A 22,687-nucleotide genomic window follows, 5' to 3' on the forward strand; every position below is an offset into this window, starting at 1 on the left:
CTGCATATGTTTATGGCTTGATCCCAACTTGTAAAAAAAATGGAGTTGGATTGTAACCCGTTTTTTTTTTAGCAAAAAAAAGATAGAGAGGGTATTTTGGAGAAATGAAGATACTTTATATACATTTTATTAAATATGTTAAGAGGAGAGACCATGTGGAGATACAGTGTAAATTCTGAGGCATAAGAAAGAGTGAATTTGCATTGTGTCTTTTTGCCGCTTTGATTTCGGAATGTCAATTAATCAAATATGCTAACTTATAATGCGCTTCTATTTATGATTCAGCGCCCACTATTTGAATTTCAAAATGTATCTTGAGGGCTAACAAAAGTTGGTGGTAATGGTGGTGGTGGTAGTGGAAGGGTGTCTGACTTAACCCGGTTTGTGATGCATTTTTTTTTTTTTTTTTAATAAGAGTGATAAGCAACTGTATTCCCTCAATTTCCTAAAATGACGTCGTCTTGCGGATTTTTTTTTTTTTTTGTGTTTGGTGCAAGAAAAAAAAACATGTTTTTTTTTCATATCTTTTTTACAAGTGTACAAAAAAAAATATTAATAAATAATTTAAAATAATGGCAGGTTTAAGAAGTAAGAACTATTCGATATTTATAGTGAATTGAACTTATATCTCTTATTTTCTAAAATAGCGTAAGGCAATCAAGAAACAAAAAAAACAAAAAAAAGAAAAACAAAAAAAATTAAAATCTTGTATAGCATTATTGCATTGGCCTTTGTTTTAGCCATTGGTTTTCTTCTCGTAATTTTATCTTGTGCACTTTATTAGTAAGTAGGCATCCCGGAAAAAAATAAAATAAAACCAGCTCAGGCCATGTTGACTCTTTTTCCCTCTTTTTTTTTTTTCATGTTCTTAGCAACTGGTGGCCCTTGTTAGTCGGTAAAAAAGAGATACCCTTTTTTTTTTTGTGTAGGATAGGATGATATTAACAAAGTCTTGTTCTGCTAGTTGCTACATACATATTAGCTCCATTACCCAATGCCTTGTGTGGAAGGTGTGCAGGAGAAGATGATCTCATGTCCGACTACAATGGGTAAATGAATATAAAGTGTTTCCTATAACCAAAAAAAAAAAGTTAAATTTTTCTTTTTTAGTGGTGCACTTGATGCAGGACATTTTATTACTGGCATGTTTATCGTTACCGGATTTTGTAAGTAATTTAAACCATGTCGTGTGTGTGTGTGTATGTCATGTTAATTAATGATGTATGTAGGTTTACCCTTTGTTCTCGCGCATGCGGAAGTTGTAAGTGAAAAAAAAAAAATTGATTTTTTTTTTTTTTTAATGCGTAATATTGACGAGTTCGAAAACTATAGATTACAGTTCCAGCCATGATTATGAGTATTTCAGGTGGTATTTTAGTTTATGGAACAAGTAAAGTATTCAACTAAAAGGGTATGGCTTTGATTTATGATTTACTAAATGATTTTTTTTTTTATAGTTATTGCATACACCCATTTTTTCGCTCATCAAGGTGACGATTTCTGATATTCCCCCCCCCCCTCTCTCTCGCACACAAACGAATCTAAATTAAAATAAATACACTCTATAAAAAAAAAGAGAGAAGAATAAAAAGAGGAGGAAAAAGAGAGAGAGAGATGGTACAACGTGTTTATTATTATTATATATATATATAGAGAGAGAACGAAAAAGATTTAGTAAGTAAGGTATTTTTCGGATGATTCTTCAACTGACTTTTGAAGTTGCTTGATAGCCATATCACATTCCCGCAAATTACGAGGAAAAGGCTAAATAGAAAAGGGAGGGAGAGAATGAGCACAAAGGGTTTCTTATTCAATTAGAGTCTTTTTTTTTTTTTTTACCTTTTGGAAATCCGTAATTGGTAGATACAGCATTTCAACATCAAAATTGCCCACGACCTTTAAAACATCGTGATCTGGGTCCTTCTTCTTTTGTCGATGTCGTTCTTTAAACGATCGTGAGTACCATGCATTAAAGCAATGAAATCCAGCAAGATAGGTTGTTTCTGTGCATGCTGGCAACATGTGAGCCAAAGCAAAGCGTGCCTGACCAATAGCTCCATCTTCCTTATTCACATACCCCGACAACGATTCCTTCTTCTTCTTGGACGAAAACAATCGAGAGAATGGCGTTCTTGATTTCATGACATAATCAGGTCGTACATGAAGCGAGATGGTAATGATCATATCTGGGTGGGTATCAATCACACATTCATAATCGAAATTAATACTCTGTGTCAGCACTTCGTACCGAGACATGTATTCAAATCGTCCATCGCTCACCACACAACGTACATAGGCACGGTCCTTGGGTAAAGGTAAGAGGATATCTTGGATCCCATTCACGTGAAGGTATAATTTGCCATGCTTCGACATCTTCTTTTGTTCTAAATTGATGGCGGGTATCGCGGCATTGACTTTTTTTTTGGGGGATATATTCTTTTGAGTAAGACTGGCTTCGGAAGATGAAGCAACAATAGGCTTTCGAGATACGGTTAAATTGGATGTGTTGAGTCGAGGAAGTTCGGTAAGATGAGGATGAGGATGGGATGATGAGGTGGATTTAGGACTAGGGTGGTGGTAGGTATGGTTGGTCGCAGGTGTAGGAATAGCAGGTATTTCAAAATCATTGAATGATAATGAAATCATACTACTGGAACGAATGGGCGACACGTTGTCTACAGCGGTTGTACTGTAACCATGGCGAAGCATCATTGAATCCATTTCTTCGTCCGATAATTGCAATTTTCCACTTCCGATGTAATCAATGGTGGCTGTGGAATGTCTGGCCGCTGTGGATTGTCTGACGGACAGTGATTGTCTTGTATCGATGGACTGTCTCGTATCGATGGACTGTCTCGTATCGATGGATTGCCTTGTGTCAATGGATCGTCTCGTTGTGGATTGTCTAGGTTTGTTTGGGCTCATAGACTCTGTAGAGCGTAAAGTTGCCTTTTGTGTCTGTTCATCCTTTTCTATTGCTGCTGCTGCTGCTGATTCTAATTGTTGCTGCTTTTGTAACTCGTCCAAGTTAAATTCTCTATCTAAAATGGCAGCCCATGAGCTCATGCTCATTGTCCACGCAGCTTTTTGGCTTCCGCTCATTCTTTTTTTATCCTTCACGTTGTCCAAAAGAGGTGATTTGTCCATCATCATGGAGGAGGGATCGTTGTTGGTATATACATCATGGACGATGGGAGATTGAACATTGGACGTCTGTTCATCATTATGTGATTCAGCTATTACCATTGGTGGTGATGGCAATGATGGTAATTGAGGGACAGACGGTGATTTTACTGATGTTGAGGAGGAGATAGTGCTGTTACTGCTACCTCTGCGGAGATCCGATCTTTGAGGTCGCACTGGAGGAGGAGGAGTAGAATGTTGCACAAAATTAAAGAGATTTTCATCTTGTTCTGGGGTTGTAGAAAGCAGAGATAAATCTTCTTCTGTGGGTATGTATTTCTCCACGTTGACGACTAAAGGCTGATGATCTTCGGATATTTTATCGGTCGTGTTTGTAAAGTAATTCATCTCCTGTTTGACTGTAGTCGAATCGTCGTTCATGATGACAACGGATTTATAGATGGGAGAGACCATACGTGTAGCGAATTGGACAGGTGTTCCCTCTTCATAATCATTGTCATCATCTGAATATTCTTCATCATCGCTACTTGTCTCTTGCTTCTCTTCTTCTTTATCGTAAGGTTGAGGTGAGTTTGAAGTGGGAGGGTCAGCTTCGATGGATTCAAAGTAAGATTCTTCTTCATCGCTGCTGGATTGTTTAAGACTTTTTTCCTCATGTTCTAGTTCAGTAGGTTCGTTACTGAATAATGGGGTGGGAGTACCTTGTGTTCCGTTGCCGCTCGAATCTAGGACGGTCACACAAGGTGCATCGTCTTTTGGAGTTTCTAAGGAAATGGTTGGGATCGGAGGAATGATGACACTATCTTCATCAGCCTGTACGAAAATACTGGAAGAGACATAAGATTTTGTTTGGAGAGACAAGATGACCTTTGAATTTCTTTTGGGTGTTTGTTCATCCGTATTCGTATGGATACTGGTAGGGGGTGTTTGTTGAACAGGTTCAACAACAGTGTCTGTGATGAGAGAAGCGGAATTGGAAGGAGAAGGCGTAGGAGACGTAAACGAACGTTTTTCCATCTTTTTCCAAAGAGGATTATTCTTGACGGCGGATTTTTTTGCTAATTGAGCGACTTCTAATTGACGTTTGGAACCAGTTCGGGTAAGAAGGTCTTCTTCAATCAGGACCTTTTGCTGTGTCTCCTTGACTCTACCTTTACGAAAATAATGACCTTCCGATTGCTTTCGATCGATACTACTGCCACCGGAGATCTGTTTTTTATGATCTACGCTGGATTCCTCCGCTAGTTCTCGTAAAAGTTTGAATCGATCTGGTGTGCTGTAATTGGGACGCACTGATTTGGTACGAAGCATTTCTTTTTTGTTCTGTTGTTGCTGCTGTTGTTGTTGTTGTTTGGGTAGTGTCATGGAGAGCGTGTGAAGGATGGATTCTGAAGTGGTGATATCTTTCGGAAGAAAGCCTAAATCATTGGAAGGCGAGACAGACACACCTTTCTCAATTAAAATTTTAAGAATGCGTCCGAATCCCAAGAAACAAACAAGATGTAAAGTTGAATTATTGCATTCGCCCCAAAAACGGGTATCAAGATCATGTAAAGAAGATTGCTGGTATAGAATAATTATTAATAAAAAAATAAAAAAAAAATAACCTTGTGATTTTTATAAATCTGTCTAACCTCAATTAAATAACATAAGAATTTAAATCGGTTTTCTTGAACTGGATTTATGATATCTCGGTAGTGTAGTAGTGTAAATTGTATAGCACTCACGGGTTGAAAAGAAGAGCCGAGTTTATTTAAATGAGCAAGTTGATCTTGATGATCTGTCTCATCTAAACTATGGGGTATAGGTGTCCATAACAACTCGGGTTCCTTTTCAAGTAGTGTGTGAGCTGTAAGCGTATTTAATTCGGTAACTGCCGAGGTCCAATCCATTAAGAGGGCTGATAAATGCCCAGACACCATTTTAGTTTGGTAAAAAAAAAAAAAAAGAAAGAAAAAAGAAGAGAAAGTTTAAAATAATAATAATAATAAAAAAAAAAAATTGTAATTAAAAGACGGGGTGTAAAAAAAAAGGCAAGTAAAGATTCTTATTTTGGGTAAAAGACTTTATTATGCCAGTACATTATCATATTGTAACCCGTTAATTGAACCGCCTGCCATTGTCTTTTTAACATTGGCTGTGAAATTACTTCTATTATTTCTCAACACTTCGGCCGCATCTAACAGTTATATATAAAAAAAAAAAGAGCATGTCAGCCTTTTCATAAGATGATCCTCTCTCTCTCTCTCTCACATCACTTGCCTTTATTCAATGGATCATCCGCATTTGGTTCCAGGAACAGATATTGTAATCCAACTAATACAGCTTGTAATGAAAGTACGGGTTTCCAATCCTCACGAAGAATATTTAAACAAATATTTCCTTCCAAGTCAATATTTGGGTGATAGATCTAAATAAGGGACAGTCGTTATGTCAGTCACTTTCATTATGGCATATCATCAACACATTTACCTTTTGAGTACAACGAACTTTTGGTGGTTCATGGGGATAGTTGGTATTGATGGCAAAGGTAAATCTATAAATACCATGAACAAAAAAGCCTGGAAGGGCCAATACATATGAGACAAGTGTATTCTATTTTCTTTTTTCTTTTTTACCTTCATCAGGTTGGATAGTGACATTAAAGTTGAGAATGTTGGATGGATCAGGAAATTCCAACTTGATGGTGTCAGGAATATCCAACTCTGCTAAATCTGTTCCGATGGGACCCACCCTTTCTTTTTTTAGTCTTTTTTTAATAATGAACAAGAACACGTTTTTATACCTTTTTGAACGCGGATTTGTGCTGCACTTGTTCTAGGCTTCTTCTTTTCTTGTTCGGCTTCTTTACTCTTTTTACCCCAGATTGAATACATGATGTTGAAAATAACAAGAGAGAGAGAGAGAGAGAGAGAAATACTTTGCTTTCTTATCCCGTGCTCCCACTTTTTTTTTTTGCTACGCACTCACCCCCCCCCATATCATCTGAAAAAAATGACAGTCCCACATGACCTATTTTTTTGCGTTGGTTTGGGGGAAATGACAAAGGAAACATGTTCATTCGGAAATAAATCATGCGCTTCATGGTGAAAGGGGTTCATTCATGATTCATATCATTTTTTTCTCTCCTGCTAAAAAAAATAGACGCGGGGTGATTCTATCGAATGTGAATCACGAAGAGGGGAGGGGGACCTCAGAGCCAATCATGCATTATTAATTCACCGATTTATCCTTTGCGGGTTATCTGACAGAATAAGCTTTTTTTTTTTTGGCAGTTGATTAATTTGAAACATGTCCCAATCATTGAATTATATGGGTGAAGGGGGCACTCTTATATTCCCATCTTACCTTGTAGACTGCAATAATAAAAAAAAAAGGGGGGAACGGTGTAAAGAGTGACATGTTTAAATATCCACATATGAAAAACTGCACAAAAAAAAAAAAGACAGCCTTCATTAAATATTTTAAATATGAATAAGGTGGAAATCCTCTAAAATTTGACGCATGTCCCATGGATATTTTGGGTGAGAGGCAATCCTCTTTAGCCTACCATGAATACAACACTGCATCACTCACAACGTTTAGTACAAAAGAGAGTGGCGTACACCTTATCCGTCAGGACTTGCGCTTATCTTAACAACCTGCTGTAGTATACTTGAATGTCGTCATTGTTGAACAGGCTCTCTCCTGTTACATTTGTTCATTGGAGTTCGTTCATAGTCATGAAAATCTGTTGCCAACTCATGTTGGGATAGACTGGTTATTCGATCTTATTAGTAAAGCCTTGCATAGTCCTCATGGCTGAAAACACACACACACACACAGAGACACAAGCCCAAAACAGCATAGTCGAGTGACTGTTTCTATTTTAAACCCAGATATATTTTGCATGATTGCTGCACAGCAGGGTATAAATAAGGTCCTTTTTTTCTCTAATTTTTCTTTTCCTTTTTTTCTTTCTCTGCAACCCTATTGCACGCTTGAAGGGAGGTGTACTAGCGTTTCCAATTGTGCGTATGATGAGTGGTTGTTGACATTTTCATATGAAAAGGCAGTGTGAGCAAGTTGGGGAACAAGGCCAGTTTTGAGTTGTACCAGACATTTATCAAGCCTAAAAGGCCGGTAATGGGGAACCTTGGGTGAGGTGGAAATAGATACCCCCTTTACATTATAAAAAGAAAACTGTCTCCCAATGATAAACAGCACAAGCTGTGGGAAACCCTGTTGATTCAGACGTCATGTTGGTTGATCCACGAGACGTTTGGTTTAGCAGGATAAAACGCTTTTAATTAAAAAAAAAAAAAGCTTTTTGAGAGTAGCCTATTTATACAGCATTGTTTCTGAAAAAAAAAAAGCAGCTTAAGGCATCTAAATTATTCTTATTTGTCTTGTACTTTATTTTAAGTCTCAAATAGGAGAGCCAGCGTCCCTTCTATACAACTGAAAGCCGGTCATACAAATTGAGGACACGTGAGAGTTCTCAGTCAACTAAGAAAAAAAAAAAGGTTCTGAACTGAAAGACACTGTTGAGGGATCGCTGATGTCGACACACATACACACACAACTCACATGATTTAAAATTCTTTTTGGACAAGTCAAAAAAAGTTGTTTAGGATGGGAAGGAGTTACCTTTATATATGCTCATATGATCGCTACTCTCGTCATCGAGTGGGGGAGCTATGTTGGTCAGAAGGCAACATGATAGTCTTCCCCATGTATGAGCCTGTAAATGAACCATAAAGTCTTTCTCCTGGGACAGGAAAAAATGTTATCTAGATCTCAACAATATTGAAGAAAAAAGTTTAATTTCAATAATACACTTTCTTGTGGGGGGAGAGAGATGACTCTTTTTTTTTTCAAGAAAAAAAAATTGATTGGGGGGCGGAGGCGGAGGGAAAACGGAAGATCTATCCAAATCGCATTTTTTTTTGTTAAAGAGATAATTAAAAAAATTCCCACCAAAAGTTGTTATTGTTGCAATCCATGATGACATTTTTAATGGCACTGACTAATAGATTGGTGGGACAAATAAAGCGAGTGATCAAGATGGGATACTCCAACAAATATCAAAATGATGTTGAGTCATTTTTGGGGGTAACAAAGATTCGATCAATGCATGGTTGTACGGACATGATCTCTCGGTTTAGTGCCGCCAATGTATTACAGTCCGCGTGCGTATGTGCGTGCGCGTGTGCGTGTGTGAGGCTGAAGAAGAACTCGGTATTTATATAAATGGATCATTCTAAAGGGTTTTTTTTTTTGATTTTGAGTAGTCAGTTGAACACATAAAAAGTAAGAGCATATACAGCTGATGTCTCTGAATTTACTTTTTTTTTTTTTATAGAGTAACACAACTCTTTTGTCGCTAGTTTATCAGATTGTCACTATTAAAGTTTCTTTTTATACTCATAATGGCTAAATTCAAATGATGTAAAACATCTATTTTTTTATATGTCCATCCGTTGTACCCACAAGATTCATTCTAAACGTGTTTATAGGACAGTTTATCGGAGTGATTTCGGTTAAGATGATGAATAGGAGGGGGGGGGGGGTGAGGATAAACAGAATGTTTGTTTATCATGACAGAATAGCTATCTCACGAAAAACGTACAATCCTCACTGATCTTTTACAAAGTTGACCCACACCTAGTATAGACAGGTCATTCATTTTTTAAAAAAATCAAATGTTCTACTAGGTGCCAGCTGTAATTTTACATTGAACCTGAAGCAATTCCTTTTTACTATCCTCAACTCAATAGATAAAGGTATATCTACTAAAGACTTTTTTTTGTTTGTTATGCTTCTTCCGGAGTATGTTATTTCCTCCTCCCTCCCCTCCCAAACAGGAGGACTCTCTCTGAGGGGAAGTTGCATTTACCGTATCCGTTAAAAATCATGAATCAATATGACGTAAAAAAAAAAGATGCCATGAACCTTGTTTTTATGTATGCAATCCGTATTTCTTTTTTTTTTTATTATGTGGAATAAAGTGTCAAATGAATCTTTTATCTGTGCCCCCCTTTTGAGTTCAAGAAGAATTCTGTCAGTTAGCTAAATGGATTAGGACACCCGTTTCTATGCAGACTTTGCTATCAAAGTTAAAATATGATTTGAACGGAACGTCATTGGTGCTATTGTACTCCACTAATCAGTTACCAAATCAATCTATTTTCCAAACGTTTATCCTTCCCCAAAAGCAACTATCTCCCCCCGGGGAATACTAAATAATTTATTAAACTGGCGAAATCCATTTTTTTTTTGCTTTCTTCTATTTGTTGAAATGGCATTTTTGCAACTCCACATTACATTGACGGTCCGAAACCCTTATCTAAATTAAAGGTGCGAATAAAGAGATTTGATTGGTTTGATTGTGTAAGCATTTCAGGTGGTTGACAGCGACAATCCTTTTTTTTTTTTTTTTTTTTTTTTTTTTTAAACCCAACATGTGAATATTTAATTCAATTTGTTTTTTTTTTTCCCTTTTATTATTTTTTCTTTTCTTTTTTTATCTTTTTGGTGTGTGTGTTGTTGCGGTGTGTTGTTGTTGTTGTTGTAGTGTACAATTTTTATGTATGAATATGCCTACCACAGTTTCTTCGCGAAGTCCAGAAGCACTTCTTTGTAAGGAAACCAAAAATAAATAAATAAAGGGGTGACGGGTCTACTTACACAACAGACAATGAATTTTTTTTTTCTTGTGTAGCTTTTACCACGAATACAGCCACATCGTTATTACCCTGTTCGACAAAGATAAAAAAAGCACCCGTCCATAAATTAAATACAAAGGGACACCTACCACCCTTAAATGAATTTATAGCAACGGTATTTAAACGATCTAAGCTCTCACCGTGCGTGTGTTTAGTATCGTTAATTTATTTACAACGCCTCAAGACGAGTTTACCTAGTCATGCTCGTGGGGACGTGGATACACCTTACCGACTGTTCCTGGCAGCTATCTTGACCGCCTCCAAGTTCTTATCGGAGACGGGTACCTGTTTAACGAGCCAAGCCATTGTGGTCATGACAGACCATGTCTATACACCCAAGGATGTCAATCTCATGGAACGAAGCTTTCTGGGTTTGATTAAATATAATTTGTTTGTGAATGTGGAAGGAATTAAAGACTATTTGGATATCCATGGCAAAACATTGGAAATGGATCTAGTAGAAGAAGTTCTGGACCAACAACAGCGAATTGTAAAACCTTAATTTTTTTTTTTTTTTTTGTTGTTGTACACCACATGAGGGCAACACACACACACACACAACACACACACACACGTCTCTCCTCCCCTCAAAAAAACTTCCTTCTTTTCATCAGTGAGCATGTTTTATACCCTTTTTGTAATATAAAAAAAAAATCTATTGTAAATATACTTTTCTTTCCATCCTTAATCAACACCTTTTGTTCTTTCCCCCTGCAAATCTAATAAAACAGAACTTTTTTTTTTCATTTACTCCCGCTTATTGTTGATTAAATCATATGATCGTGGTTATCTTTTTTTGTGAAATAATAAAAAAAAAAAAAAAAAAACTTTCCGATAAGGCCCGTTATAGTCCGTCTTACCGTTCGTTTGAGACGGAACTTGAATCCTCTCTTTTTTTTTTTTTGGCAGTCGGATTCAGGGACACTCAAAGGGATTGACATATAACAACCTGTTGCAGTATCAACATACACCATTTTTTTTTTCTTTCTCTCTCTCTTGTTTTGGAAGGAAAAAGAGATCATTGAATAAAGATGAGATAGAATGATTCATGCAAAAAAAAAAAAAATGTTCTAGAATGTCAAATAGTCATCAGACCCCCTAAAAGAACGTATTTGATAAAACCAGTGTATAAATATTTGATTCGGTTCTTGTAAGATAATGGTGTCAGTGGGGGGGAACCCATTTGAAGCACAAAAAATCAGAAATGTCCATTTTATCAATTGCAGTGTTTTATCAGTGATATCCCTTCTCAACCCTTTATTTTTTTCTAAAAGGTCTAATGAGGAGGAAAACTCTACACCTTATTCCTCCCCCATCTTCAATTGAAATGTTGTCTATTGTTCATCGTTTGTTGTATTATCCTCACTTTTGAAAAAAAGCTAAACGGTTTTAGATCCGACCCATAAAAAAAAAAAAATTTAATTTAACTTTTATCCGCTCTACGGAAAGCTATACACACAGACTGCGGTACTCTAAAAGCTTGGGTGGGTGGGAGAATTGTACGACCTGTATTCATAAAGCGTTGGGTAAAGAATCCACAAAAAAAAGAGTCTTTTTTTATTTATATTTTTGCACGGTGGGGGATGTTTCTTAGTCCGTAGTTACGAAGAGGCAATTTTTTTTATTAGTGTTTGTATGGGGTAAGGTTGCCCAGAAGAAAGTTTTTTTTTTTGTAGCAGGTACAATAAACTTTTTGTATGTAGTAAAATATGGCCTCATTAATAAAAAAAAAAAAAAAACATATTTTACCAAATTGAGAACAAACATTGATCCCCTCCCCCCTTTTTTTCTCTGTCTGAAACCCATCAAAAGATGAAACTTTTTTTTTTTGCAGTTTGACAGTAAGGTACTAGAAATAAATTTACTGCTTATAAAAAGGGGGATGACTGTCCCTGTTCTACAACGTAACCTGAGAATAAAGACCAATGGTGGAATGATATTTTTTTATTATTATAACAGGTACCATTTTTCTATTATCATTGTGTTACACGAACGATTTGAAAAAAATGTCTAAAAAGAGTAATTTCAGCTCCTATTGTATTTTGTAAAATGTACATTGTGTAACATGCCATGTTTTTCTTTGTAGTACAAGCTTATTGTCTCCAGCCGTTTTTGCTCAGCAACGCTTAACCCCCCCGACGACGACGACTTTTAGGTAGCAACCAATCGGTTCTTTATTTTTATAATAGGTCTTTTTTTGCATTCCCGGGGAATGAGACCTTTTTTTCTTAAACGTGTTTGCATCACTTACTCTACTTGGTTTAGCACTCTCACTGTCCACCCCGCAACGGAGGGGGCACCTATCAAATGCTCTTTTTGACATAAATGGCTCAAATAAAGATAAAAAATTATCAACCAGAGCTATCCCCCGCCCACCGGGATTTACTCATGACTTTCTTTTTTTATTTTTTTTTAAAAAAAAAAAAAGCTGTGAGGATCTACAACATAGACTTTTGACATTTTTAACCTTTTTTTCTGTTTCACAGTACCTATTTTGAAATACCGTCCATCTTTATTTTTTCTGTAAAAAAAAAAAAAAAAAAGAATTCATCCGTCATTGTATGAAAATCATTTGACGCCATCAAAGAGAGGGAGGATTGTATGTATGATTGGATGAGTTGCCAAGCATGATGATCCCCCGCCCCCCCAAAAAAAAAGGGTAGTAATTTTAGGTAGTGTGTATACAATAGATTCTTTTTCTTTTTTTATTCCTTTAAACCGACATTTTCATATCGATTTTGCTATGAGGGTTATAATTTTCAAGCACGAAATCTTCAAACTTGAAATCATCAATATCTGTGATTTTACGATTGATTTTTAAAGTAGGGAAAGGTCGAGGATCACGCAAGAGTTGTTCTTGAAGACCTTGTGTATGATCAATGTAAACATGTGTATCACCCATCGTATGTATAAACTCTCCGGGATCCAAGTCAGTGACATGAGCAATCATACGGGTCAATAGAGCATAGGAGGCAATATTAAAGGGTACACCCAGACCCATATCACATGAACGTTGGTAAAGTACACACGATAATCGAGCTCTTCCTCCATCAGCAGGTTTATTCGACACGTAGAATTGACAGAATGCATGACAAGGGGGTAAAGCCATGATGGGGATATCAGCGGGATTCCATGCGGATAAAATGATGCGACGATCCGTAGGGTTATGTTTAATGGTATGAATCACTTGAGCCAATTGGTCCACACCTTGTCCCGTATAATCCGTATCGCAATCCACATACTTGGCACCAAAATGTCTCCACTGGAATCCATACACAGGTCCCAAATCACCTTCACGACGATGGGTCAAGCCTAATTTATCGAGATATTCACGTGAACCATTACCGTCCCAGATCTTGACGTTGCGATCTGTCAAATGTTTCGAATTGGTATCGCCACGTACAAACCATAAGAGTTCCTCGAGAACACCACGGTAAAAGACTCGTTTGGTCGTGAGTAAAGGGAAAATATCGTCCTTTAAGGAAAATCGTAGTTGAGGTGGAGCAAAAATCGCAAGTGTACCTGTACCCGTACGATCCGCTCGGTGTTCTCCTTCTTCCAAGATACGTTTAATCAGTTGCAAGTATTGGTGTTCCTCATGAGCAATGGTCATCTTTTTAATGTGTTTAAAGAAGAAAAAAAAAAGGAAAATCGCGTAGTTCATTTCTTTTTTTTTTTATTTTTATTTATTTATTTTTTTCCGCCGTCCCAAATACAGGGACCGCGCGTGGTTGGTGTTTTCGCGTTTTTTTTTTTTTTTAAAGGGTGTAGTCTGTAATACACACACCTTTTTTTTATAATTAACATGTCCAACAATCTATTTGATTTAACTGGAAAAGGTGGAAAGAAAAGTGGACAAGAAGACCTCTTTTCAAATACACCTCAACATTACAAGAAGGCCGATTTTGACTTTACAAGTCATTCGCAACCCCTCATGAGACAAGATGGAGCAGGTCCTTCTACCCTAAGTCAGTCACAACCCATGCTTTCCCATTCGCACGATCCTTTAGAGATGTCTACTTTACACATGAAGGCTCCTCCTTCTCTTCCTCTTCAACAGCAACAGCAGCAGCAGAAACAACAAAGAGAGACAGCAGATATGGTAGCCTACTATAAACGTAAACTGGCCACGACAACAAATCCCACCAGTGGTGGTGGGGACGGGTACAAGGGTTCAGCGGACATCTATCATCGACCCGTGGATCGTGATTATGGTTACAGACCTACGAATAACTATGTACCTCCTGATTATAATTATCGTGCTGGTAGAGTGGATCATGCTAGAGAATCCGAATTGAATATGACCATTGCCCATTTAACAGAAAGATTGAAAAAGGTTTTTTTTTTAAAAGAAGTGTGATGTGTGTGTGTGTATATATATTAACAGGTAGGATTTATAGTCGGAAGCTGAAAATGAAGAGAAGAACAAGACCATTGCAGACGTAAGGAATAACAGCAATAAAAAAAAAAGGGGAAGGGGGATGATATTGATTTTTTTTTTATTATTGTGGGGGGTAATTTTAGTTGGAGGAAAAAGCAAAACGGGCTTCTTTAAGACATCATGAATTAGTAGCATTATACAAAAAGGCTAATGAAGATCAATATCAAGGTTTGTGTGTATGTTGTATATATAGATAGATAAAACCAAACAAAACAAACAAAAAGGGGGATTGATGCGATATTTATATAGACTACTTAAGGATGCAAAACAAGTACAATGAAACAATGCACCAGTTTATTCGTGAGCCTACGATGACGGTTGCTGATAAGAGCGGTAAGACATAAGAGTGGATGTTGATATATATGTAGAACCTAAAAAATTGAGATATATATATAGAAAATCAAGCTGAAGCTAATGTACAAAAATTAATGAAATTATTGACTGCACTTGACGTAATTGAACAAAGTGAAAGCAAGATGGGGACGAGCTTTTTTTGTGTCATTCATGGTGTTCTCATGGGTAAAAAGAGCGTATGAGCAGATGGAAAAGAAGAAAAATGATTTTTTTTTATATATATTAACAGTAGATATATACATCTAGATTTTAAATTTCATATTGAGCTCCCTCATGATGTGACAAAGGAAGTGGAATATATACCTTATCAAGTGGCACAACTTTCAGTGGAAGAAAAGGGTCGTTTACCTGAATTCTTATTGGGTTCAATCACGTTTAGTTTGGATGTATTACCTAAAGTATTTTGGCGACTCTCTTCTGCTCTTCAACGTACAAAATAAGCATGTGTGTATTTAAAAGATTAAAAGAAAAATTGTTCTACGGAAATAATACATGTGAGAAATGCAGGGAGGCCAGCCTTATAATAATAAATAAATATATATATATATATCAATTGTCCCTTGCAGTGCGTACAAGTAAATCGTAATTTTTTTTTAAGGGGGGGATTTCTGAAATTAAGTCATCGGGTTTTACCCCCACTGCAAAAAAGAAAACACGTAATCTTTTTTTTTTAAAAAAAAAGTTATTTTTATAACAAGATGCATGATACATTATAAAAAAGCATTGAGTAGTAATATACTGAACCTGACCAGCACTTAATAAACAAAAGGCATCTAAAAAAAGAAACCTGTCAAAAAAAAAAAAAAGATCTATAAAGAATGGGTGATGGCGTCAAGACAATATAAAAAAAAAAATAATAATGAAAAATCAAAGGAATAAATAAATCCATATAAAAATGAGAAAGAAAAAGACGAAAGGCATGTAAATGCAAAAAAAAAAGGTGTGTATTTCTAGTGTATCTTTTTTTTCTTTTGTTGAACAGCGCATAAAAGAGGAGAAAGAGAAAGAAAGAGAGAGGACCTAGACTTTTTACTTGTAAACCTCCCTAAAAAAAAAACCCTTTTCACTCCTCATTTCTCCTTTCTTTTTTTCAGTGATGCTGGGGAGGGGCATCGATCAATATAGAATATTGCTTTATTTTATGTACAATTCCTTTTTTTTTTTTCTTGAAGGGGGGTTTAATAATAATGATAATAATAATAATAAAAAAAAAAAAGATTGCTGGGAAAAAGAATAAAAACTTTTTTTTTATATGTAAATCATGCAGACAAGGAAAAAAACGACTTGTTTTTACGCAGGGATAACATGGAAGATCTTCTTGCCATCATTAACCTTGGCGACGATTTAATCTTTCGTAAGGTCTTTTGAAGGAATGCCTGTCCAACCCATACCATACTTTGCTTTTTACCCAGTTTTTTGTTATTATTGTTTGGTATAAACATAGGGTCTTCCATTGGTTCCCGATATACATTGTATTCGATGTAAGAGGGTGGTGGATCAAGATCATCCAAGGTGGTGGTTGTAGGGTAAAGAAAAGAATTAAAATCTCCATTAGGAATAGGTTTGAAATCACACAGGGATCTGGTTTTCATAAGACGATGATTCCGAAAGAAGCTGAAATCCACGTCGTCATCCTCCTCCTCCTCCTCCTCCTTATCCTGAGTAATGGTGGGTGGCTGTGAATAATAATAATAAGAATTGTAATTTTCTCCCGAGTGTCGAGAAGAAGGGGGAGGTTTAGAGTGATCGGAGTAGCGTTGAGGATATTCAGGTTCATATTCATAAATCACTGGTGGTTCGGTCGAGAAAGTCACTCTCCTGTTGCCATGACAAGCATCATCCATAGGGGAGGCTTGACTTGCCCATAAGATCTTGTGATAGAATTCTACCACGTTGAACTTTTTTTCATCACTAGGCCAAGCTGCGAGATTATCCGTCATATTTTTTTTTATTTTGTGTAAGGAAGAAAAAGAATAGATGAAGAACAAGAAAAAAAGATATGAAAAAAAAAAACAGTCAACCCGAGAATTACAAAAAAAAAAAAAAAATTGTTTATCACGTGTAGATATGTCCCCACCATATCTCATGTTGCCAACTTGCATATATTGACGTAGTATTTTATGTAAAAAAAAAAAAAAATTATGGGATTCTGTGACACGTATTTTTTTTAAAAATCACACACACATACTTGGGGATCGTGGGTTATTGAGATTTAAAAATAGTGGTACCCCCAACCGCCCAAAGAAAGAAAAAAAAAAAAAAAAAAAAGCTTAAAAAAAAGGTTTTTTGACATGGGAATTGAAAGAAACTATTTATATAGGAAAAAGGATGGGACAAAGATAGAAAATAGTGACGCCATTTATTCCTGGGGGAAAAGGGGGGGGGAAGGGAGGGGGAACAAGTACTTTACGTCATGGTGTATGACGTTTAAGGATCAAGATGATCAGCCACTCTTCAAAAGTTTTTTTTTTTTTCCCAAGAGGGGATTGCACAATGACAGCATCGGCTAGTCATTTCTCGTTGCTGGTTGGCTCCCGATTCATCGGAAGAGGATCCCCAATTGGGAAGTTCGCCATGCACATTTGGTTATATAATAACCACACTTTTTTTTTTTTTCCTTTTTTTTTTTCTTTTTTTTTTTTTTTTTTTTTTTTTTTTCTTCTCTTCTAAATTAAAAATTAACCCCCCCCCCTTTTTTTTATCCTTAAAATTTTTAATGTATGATTACCATATCAACTAATTTAATTGTAGGTGATTCCAGTGGCAGTAATTCAGTAACCAAAGTGACTCATATGCCTTTTATTTCAGCTCCTTCACGTACAATGCAACAAGATATAATTTACGAACAAGAAAATTTTAATTTCATCGGACAAGAAAATAATAATAATTGGTCAGAAAGAATCCTACAAGATGTAATCGGGTTACTTCATATATTATCACCCACAGGAAAAGTCCTGTATTGTTCAGAGAGTTGCATCGAATTAACAGGCTATTTACCCTTCGAATTAATTGGAAAATCGTTGACCGATTTTATTCATACCGATGACCTCGATATCTTTGCCAGAAACTTTCAGTTGGCCTTTTCATCTCTCTCCAGAATAAAGACGCATTATCGTATTCGACGCAAAGACAATACCTATATCCTACTCGAATCCATCGGTCATCCAAAGCAAGATGTGCCACATCAACCTCCTCAATCTTTTTTTGCCATTGCTCAACCTTATCTCTCCAGAAGCAATGGTCTGATGGATTCTTTCTTGGAGCTCAAAATGGAAAATGAGTGGCTAAAAAAGCGCTTAAATCAGTTATTACAAGACACTCCGTTCCAGCCTCCCTATCACCCACCACAGCCTTCACAGCATCACCAGCCATCACAGCATCACCAACAACACATACAACAACAACAACAGCAGCAGCAGCAGCAGCCTATACAACAACAACAGCCATACTTTTCAACTGCTGACCGTCGACCGTCAAACTGTAGTTCGACTCTATTTGGAACAAATAATAGACCAGATGACCACGCACCAACGTCCTCCCCATGGAAATCGGAACTGTATTCTCCACCCATACAATCAAATGGAGAATTCAATGAGATGTTATTACGCTATAATGAAGATTATACTTCCTCTAATAATTCCGTTACCACAAGTACAGACAAGTGGAAAAGAAGGGTAAATATTTTTTTTTTTTTTTTTTTTTTTGGGATGAAACCTTTTCACGGGGGGAAAGAGAGATATATAACCGTGTTATTTTAGAAGAAACATAAAAGTATGGATGATTACGTGTGCGCTGATTGTGGAACAACAGCCTCACCCGAATGGCGAAAAGGTCCACATGGTCCAAAAACGTAAGTCTTTATTTTTACACTTTTTTTGGTTCAATATTAAAAAAAGTATTTGTGATAGTTTATGCAACGCGTGTGGTCTACGATGGGCGAAAAAAAACAAAAAGATTTAAATCTGAACTGAAACATCCCTCTACCCGTTTCGTACCTTTTTTTTTTTTATATATATATATATTTTTTTTTTCTTTCTTTTTTTTGCATGTATATCTTTTTCCGAGGTAAAACCACTTTTTTTTTTTTTTTTTTATCCCCCATTATACCCTCTCTCTTTTTTTAATAGTAGATTTGTCTCATATTTCATCATTCTATATTTTCCATCCTTTTTTTCCTTTTCATGTCTCAAAATATAATACATCTATTTAATAAAGCAAAAAAAAAAAAAAGAAAAAGAAAAAAAAAATAAACAAATATACATCTTTTTTTTCTTTTTTTTTTTTTATATTAACATAAAGAAAAAAAAAAAAGGTCATGGATGAAGCCATACTTGCAGATATTCTGGACATGATTCATCGTCCTGTCAGTTCAGAACTACTTTCTCACGTAACTACGCAGGCGTCGTTAGTGATTCCTTGTCAACCCAGTGTCACAAACAACAGCAGTAGCTTGGGTCATAGTAAATACGGTCCACTTCCTTCTTTAGCCTCCTTTATCGGATTTCTCGTCAAACGATCCTCCGTACGTACGGGTACCCTCTTGGGTTCACTTGTCTTCTTTCAACGACTTCAACAGACACTTTCTACCATCGCTAAAGGGATGCCATGCACTTCTCATCGTATCTTTTTAGCAACCCTGATTGTCACTTCCAAGGCCTTGCATGACACCTCACCGAAAAACAAACATTGGGCGAAATATGCAGCTTATTTTACACTATCCGAAATCAATCTGATGGAAAAGCAATTGCTTTCTCTCATGGTGAGTAACAACAAAAAAAAGTTGAAAAGAGAGAGAGAATCTAAGTATGATTTTTTTTTTGTCGCAAATCATGTAGAATTATCATGTCTCCATCTCTCCTGCAGAGTTATCAAATGCTTATTATCGTTACAAGTCAACTTCTACTATCCCTATCGTTATTAAAAGACCGGAAGCTGCAGCGGCTCTCCATGATGCAGATATCCCTACGTATGCCGCCATGTATTCTGGACAACCGGGTCTCATCAATGATTCCTGCGGATCCTTGTCTTCCGTCGATTCCGTCGCTACCCAAGATGATCAAGATGCTACCGTAAATTATTACAAGACCGATGAACCTCCTAAAGCTCATTGTCGACAACGCAATCCACCCATGATTGAAGCCAGTTATAATCCATTTCTGCGTCATTAATTTTTTTTTTTCTTCTTACCAAACGTCGGGGTTCCGCCGCCCCCCCCCCCGACACATGCATGTTTTTTTTTGTTGATCAAAAAAAAGGCTCTTTCATAATAAATAAATATAAATAAACGAAATTTTAATTTGAACTACATATAAAAAGATTAAGTCTGACATTTTGTCATACAATCTTTTTTTTTTTTTGGATGACTCATGGTAGAAAGAAATACACAAAAAAAAAAAAAAAAAACGGGGACATTTTTAATTGGTTTAAAAAAAAAAAAAGAAGCTATGGTCCTTTATACGCGAGCGTATGGGAGGAGGTTTTTTTTTAGAGAGGACGTTGATATTCGTTATAGACAAAGATGGTAATGACGGCAGACATGGCTATATATAAAAAAAAAAAATAGTGGGAGGAAGTGTTTAAGTCAGAGAGTAGAAAAAAATGCATCAAAAAAAAAGGAGTTACCGAAAAGCATATCCCATCGCTCAATTGCAAAGGTCCAAAAATTGATGGATTTTTCGGGTTCTTGGGAATCGATCCGATAAGAATTTACAAATCCATTCTTGTAACCCACGACTAAAATAAGAGAAAAGGGGATGATCCCCCGCGTTTAATTATTCATAATAAACAAAACAAAAAAAAAAAGATCGATCTTACAGATATAATTCTTATCCCAGAAATGAACAGTGCCTACAACCTTATAAAAAAAAAATTGTGAGATAAAAATAAGGGGGGGGGGGTGAAGCGTGATTAAATAGTAGTTTTTACCCTTGAATCACCATATTCATTACGTATGGGAGCAATGGCCATTTCCAATTCCCAAAAGGGAGGGAAATGAAGTCTTCTGATTTCCTTTTCTTCATCAGACATATCTGATAAAACATGATCCAACCAACGGTCAATCTTTCCCAGTAACGATGTTTCCACTTTATCCGTCCCACGTTTATAAATATACACATGGTTGAATTCTGTCCACAACGCCAAGATCGTACCTTCTTCATTCAATTGAACACCCATGATATCTGCATCCACCGATTTATAAGGCTGCCAATAATAATATTCTGCTAGTACCGTCTGTTTATTGTCATTCGAGTACAAACGTTCGCTTTCAGAGGGAATCCTTTTCAACATGTCCATGTTTTCCGTATAATCCAACGTGATGAATTTATTCTTGAGGAATGGAAAGACAATTGTTTTTAAATCAGAAGAGACCGTCGCGTGCAATTGTGGCATGGAAGTACGTAGTTCGATATTCTTGTAATTGGAAATATCGGCGAAACCGCCATAATCAATCATTTCCTCTGTATTGATCACTGGGTACTTTTTTTTTTTTAATAGAGTTAGTGTCTCCCCTCCCCTAGCAATGAAACTTTTTTTTTTTTTTGGCTTATTTTAATACTTTGGATTCGGCTTTTTCTCGTTCAATCCAAGTCGTCGCTCGTTGATTTTCGCTGGTTGTCATGGTAATGTTATCTGCAATTGTGATATTGACATAAAATGTCGAGGTGGTTCGATGCACACTGAGTGTGAAAACTCGATAGGTGTCATTTCTTTTTTTATTTATCAGATCAGATTAGTTTTTTTTTTTTTTTGCATGAATTTTTTTTTTTTTTTTTTAAAAAAAAAAAAAAAAACTAAATTTGCACACGTAAAACTTACATGTGTGAATATAATCTTGAAAAAAGAGTTGCATATTCCTCTGTAGATGCAGGTTGTGACCATTCTAATTCAGATGATATCAATAAAAAAAAAAAAAAAAGGGTAAGCTGTCAAAGTCTTTTTTTTTTTTTACCCTGGATAGCTCTTCCATGTTGTACTGTATCCAAGGTGATATCTTGAGCATTATCTGAATGAGGTGGTTCTATTAAAGTGGAAGGTAAAGTCATGATATGAAATTCAACAAGATCTGGATCCCTAAGAATATGAATGTCAGCCTCCCCTCTCTTTTTTTTTTTTTTTATAAAAAAAAACAAGAAATACCTAGAAAAGATAATGGAATCGTATTCGAGCGAGATAGAATCAACCCAGATCGTGCCAGGTAATTTAATATCCTTGTATTCGAATACATGATCTACTGTATAATAAACTCTGACAAAATGAAACGAATGATCGTTTTCCACATGATGATACAACACACCAAAATGCCAAGTTGTACTATTCTTTCGTTCGGATACTTTGGATATTTGACCTCTCAACGTATGTTCAAAACAAGGTTCCCAACCTAAATTTCTTTTTAATTTTTAATGGTCGTTCGTCTATTTAGATTTTCGATATCGATGGAATTCCCCTTTTTTTTTTTTTTTTACCGTCGGATTCGAGTAACTCTCGTTCTGATTGTAAATTCGAAATGGGTTTTTTATATTGTTTTATCACGCCTAGAAATACAATGGAGGAGGGGAGGGTGTTAAAAAAAAAAGGGGATCGTCCTTTTTTATATATAAAAAGGGGGGGGGGAAACTTGTACATGCCTTGCACACCTAATTTCAAATTATGAATGCCTATAAAAGGTTCATGGGTAGGTTGTTGAAATTGCATGCTCGTGAGGTAAATCCATGGTCCTACAGTGGTCAAGATGACCTGATCTGGGTTTCGAAATAGTGGTCCGTTAGACGTGTAGATCGTTTTTGGGTGTGGGTAAGGGACGTCTTGGGATAAGATGGCCAGGTAAATAACGACCAGACCACATGCCAGCATGATCAATGATCCCCATTGCATGTTCATCAATACAGAATAAAAAATAATAACAATAAAAAAAAAAAAACGACGTAATCCCTTTCCCCGCGCCTCCCCGCCGCCCTCTCCAAATTTTTAATTCCTGTTTGCAAGGCTAGATACACTGCTCGAGTTTTTTTTTATAATATATGAAATATGCATGACAAGGTGG

General features: G+C 36.3%; 10 protein-coding genes across 10 annotated transcripts; 5 read left to right on the forward strand and 5 right to left on the reverse strand.

Annotated features, from left to right (window-relative positions):
• Positions 1-497: 497 nt before the first annotated feature.
• Positions 498-1,595, forward strand: EV154DRAFT_516994 (vacuolar protein sorting 55). Its single transcript, XM_051602449.1, has 8 exons — positions 498-588; position 648; positions 715-783; positions 873-895; positions 965-1,049; positions 1,111-1,166; positions 1,340-1,390; positions 1,458-1,595. Exons 1-8 carry the CDS (start codon positions 573-575, stop codon positions 1,502-1,504), a joined length of 348 nt encoding a protein of 115 aa, XP_051455104.1. The 5' UTR covers positions 498-572; the 3' UTR covers positions 1,505-1,595.
• Positions 1,596-5,102, reverse strand: EV154DRAFT_516995 (uncharacterized protein). Its single transcript, XM_051602450.1, has 3 exons — positions 4,779-5,102; positions 1,840-4,707; positions 1,596-1,764 (listed from the first exon to the last, which is right to left on the reverse strand). Exons 1-3 carry the CDS (start codon positions 5,064-5,066, stop codon positions 1,672-1,674), a joined length of 3,249 nt encoding a protein of 1,082 aa, XP_051455105.1. The 5' UTR covers positions 5,067-5,102; the 3' UTR covers positions 1,596-1,671.
• An 11-nt stretch (positions 5,103-5,113) lies between these two features.
• Positions 5,114-6,081, reverse strand: EV154DRAFT_604633 (ubiquitin-conjugating enzyme/RWD-like protein). Its single transcript, XM_051607415.1, has 5 exons — positions 5,930-6,081; positions 5,763-5,858; positions 5,617-5,705; positions 5,407-5,554; positions 5,114-5,323 (listed from the first exon to the last, which is right to left on the reverse strand). The coding sequence occupies exons 1-5, from the start codon at positions 6,018-6,020 to the stop codon at positions 5,214-5,216; spliced, it is 534 nt and encodes a 177-aa protein (XP_051455106.1). The 5' UTR covers positions 6,021-6,081; the 3' UTR covers positions 5,114-5,213.
• Positions 6,082-9,722: 3,641 nt separating this feature from the next.
• Positions 9,723-10,353, forward strand: EV154DRAFT_539224 (cyclin domain-containing protein; the record flags this gene model as incomplete). The annotated part of the gene is made up of 2 exons (XM_051604333.1): positions 9,723-9,765; positions 9,848-10,353. 2 exons carry the CDS (start codon positions 9,723-9,725, stop codon positions 10,351-10,353), a joined length of 549 nt encoding a protein of 182 aa, XP_051455107.1.
• A 1,975-nt stretch (positions 10,354-12,328) lies between these two features.
• Positions 12,329-13,496, reverse strand: EV154DRAFT_447521 (thymidylate synthase). The gene has a single exon (XM_051597134.1). The coding sequence runs from the start codon at positions 13,462-13,464 to the stop codon at positions 12,565-12,567; it is 900 nt and encodes a 299-aa protein (XP_051455108.1). The 5' UTR covers positions 13,465-13,496; the 3' UTR covers positions 12,329-12,564.
• Positions 13,497-13,519: 23 nt separating this feature from the next.
• Positions 13,520-15,170, forward strand: EV154DRAFT_517014 (uncharacterized protein). The gene is made up of 6 exons (XM_051602451.1): positions 13,520-14,187; positions 14,252-14,293; positions 14,376-14,460; positions 14,542-14,625; positions 14,689-14,811; positions 14,893-15,170. Exons 1-6 carry the CDS (start codon positions 13,657-13,659, stop codon positions 15,084-15,086), a joined length of 1,059 nt encoding a protein of 352 aa, XP_051455109.1. The 5' UTR covers positions 13,520-13,656; the 3' UTR covers positions 15,087-15,170.
• A 619-nt stretch (positions 15,171-15,789) lies between these two features.
• Positions 15,790-16,706, reverse strand: EV154DRAFT_517015 (uncharacterized protein). Its single transcript, XM_051602452.1, has one exon. It carries the CDS (start codon positions 16,584-16,586, stop codon positions 15,906-15,908), a length of 681 nt encoding a protein of 226 aa, XP_051455110.1. The 5' UTR covers positions 16,587-16,706; the 3' UTR covers positions 15,790-15,905.
• Positions 16,707-17,346: 640 nt separating this feature from the next.
• Positions 17,347-18,738, forward strand: EV154DRAFT_604638 (uncharacterized protein). Its single transcript, XM_051607416.1, has 3 exons — positions 17,347-18,320; positions 18,405-18,496; positions 18,555-18,738. Exons 1-3 carry the CDS (start codon positions 17,367-17,369, stop codon positions 18,604-18,606), a joined length of 1,098 nt encoding a protein of 365 aa, XP_051455111.1. The 5' UTR covers positions 17,347-17,366; the 3' UTR covers positions 18,607-18,738.
• Positions 18,739-18,862: 124 nt separating this feature from the next.
• EV154DRAFT_517019 (uncharacterized protein) lies at positions 18,863-19,928 on the forward strand. The gene is made up of 2 exons (XM_051602453.1): positions 18,863-19,405; positions 19,482-19,928. The coding sequence occupies exons 1-2, from the start codon at positions 18,962-18,964 to the stop codon at positions 19,812-19,814; spliced, it is 777 nt and encodes a 258-aa protein (XP_051455112.1). The 5' UTR covers positions 18,863-18,961; the 3' UTR covers positions 19,815-19,928.
• Positions 19,929-20,054: 126 nt separating this feature from the next.
• On the reverse strand, positions 20,055-22,576 carry EV154DRAFT_517024 (uncharacterized protein). The gene is made up of 10 exons (XM_051602454.1): positions 22,272-22,576; positions 22,110-22,178; positions 21,784-22,024; positions 21,596-21,717; positions 21,463-21,526; positions 21,203-21,353; positions 20,572-21,123; positions 20,461-20,500; positions 20,269-20,379; positions 20,055-20,186 (listed from the first exon to the last, which is right to left on the reverse strand). Exons 1-10 carry the CDS (start codon positions 22,522-22,524, stop codon positions 20,131-20,133), a joined length of 1,659 nt encoding a protein of 552 aa, XP_051455113.1. The 5' UTR covers positions 22,525-22,576; the 3' UTR covers positions 20,055-20,130.
• Between the last annotated feature and the right edge of the window lie 111 nt (positions 22,577-22,687).

Source organism: Mucor mucedo (assembly GCF_025094135.1).
Source record: "Mucor mucedo strain NRRL 3635 chromosome Unknown EV154scaffold_82, whole genome shotgun sequence".
Taxonomy (NCBI): domain Eukaryota; kingdom Fungi; phylum Mucoromycota; class Mucoromycetes; order Mucorales; family Mucoraceae; genus Mucor; species Mucor mucedo.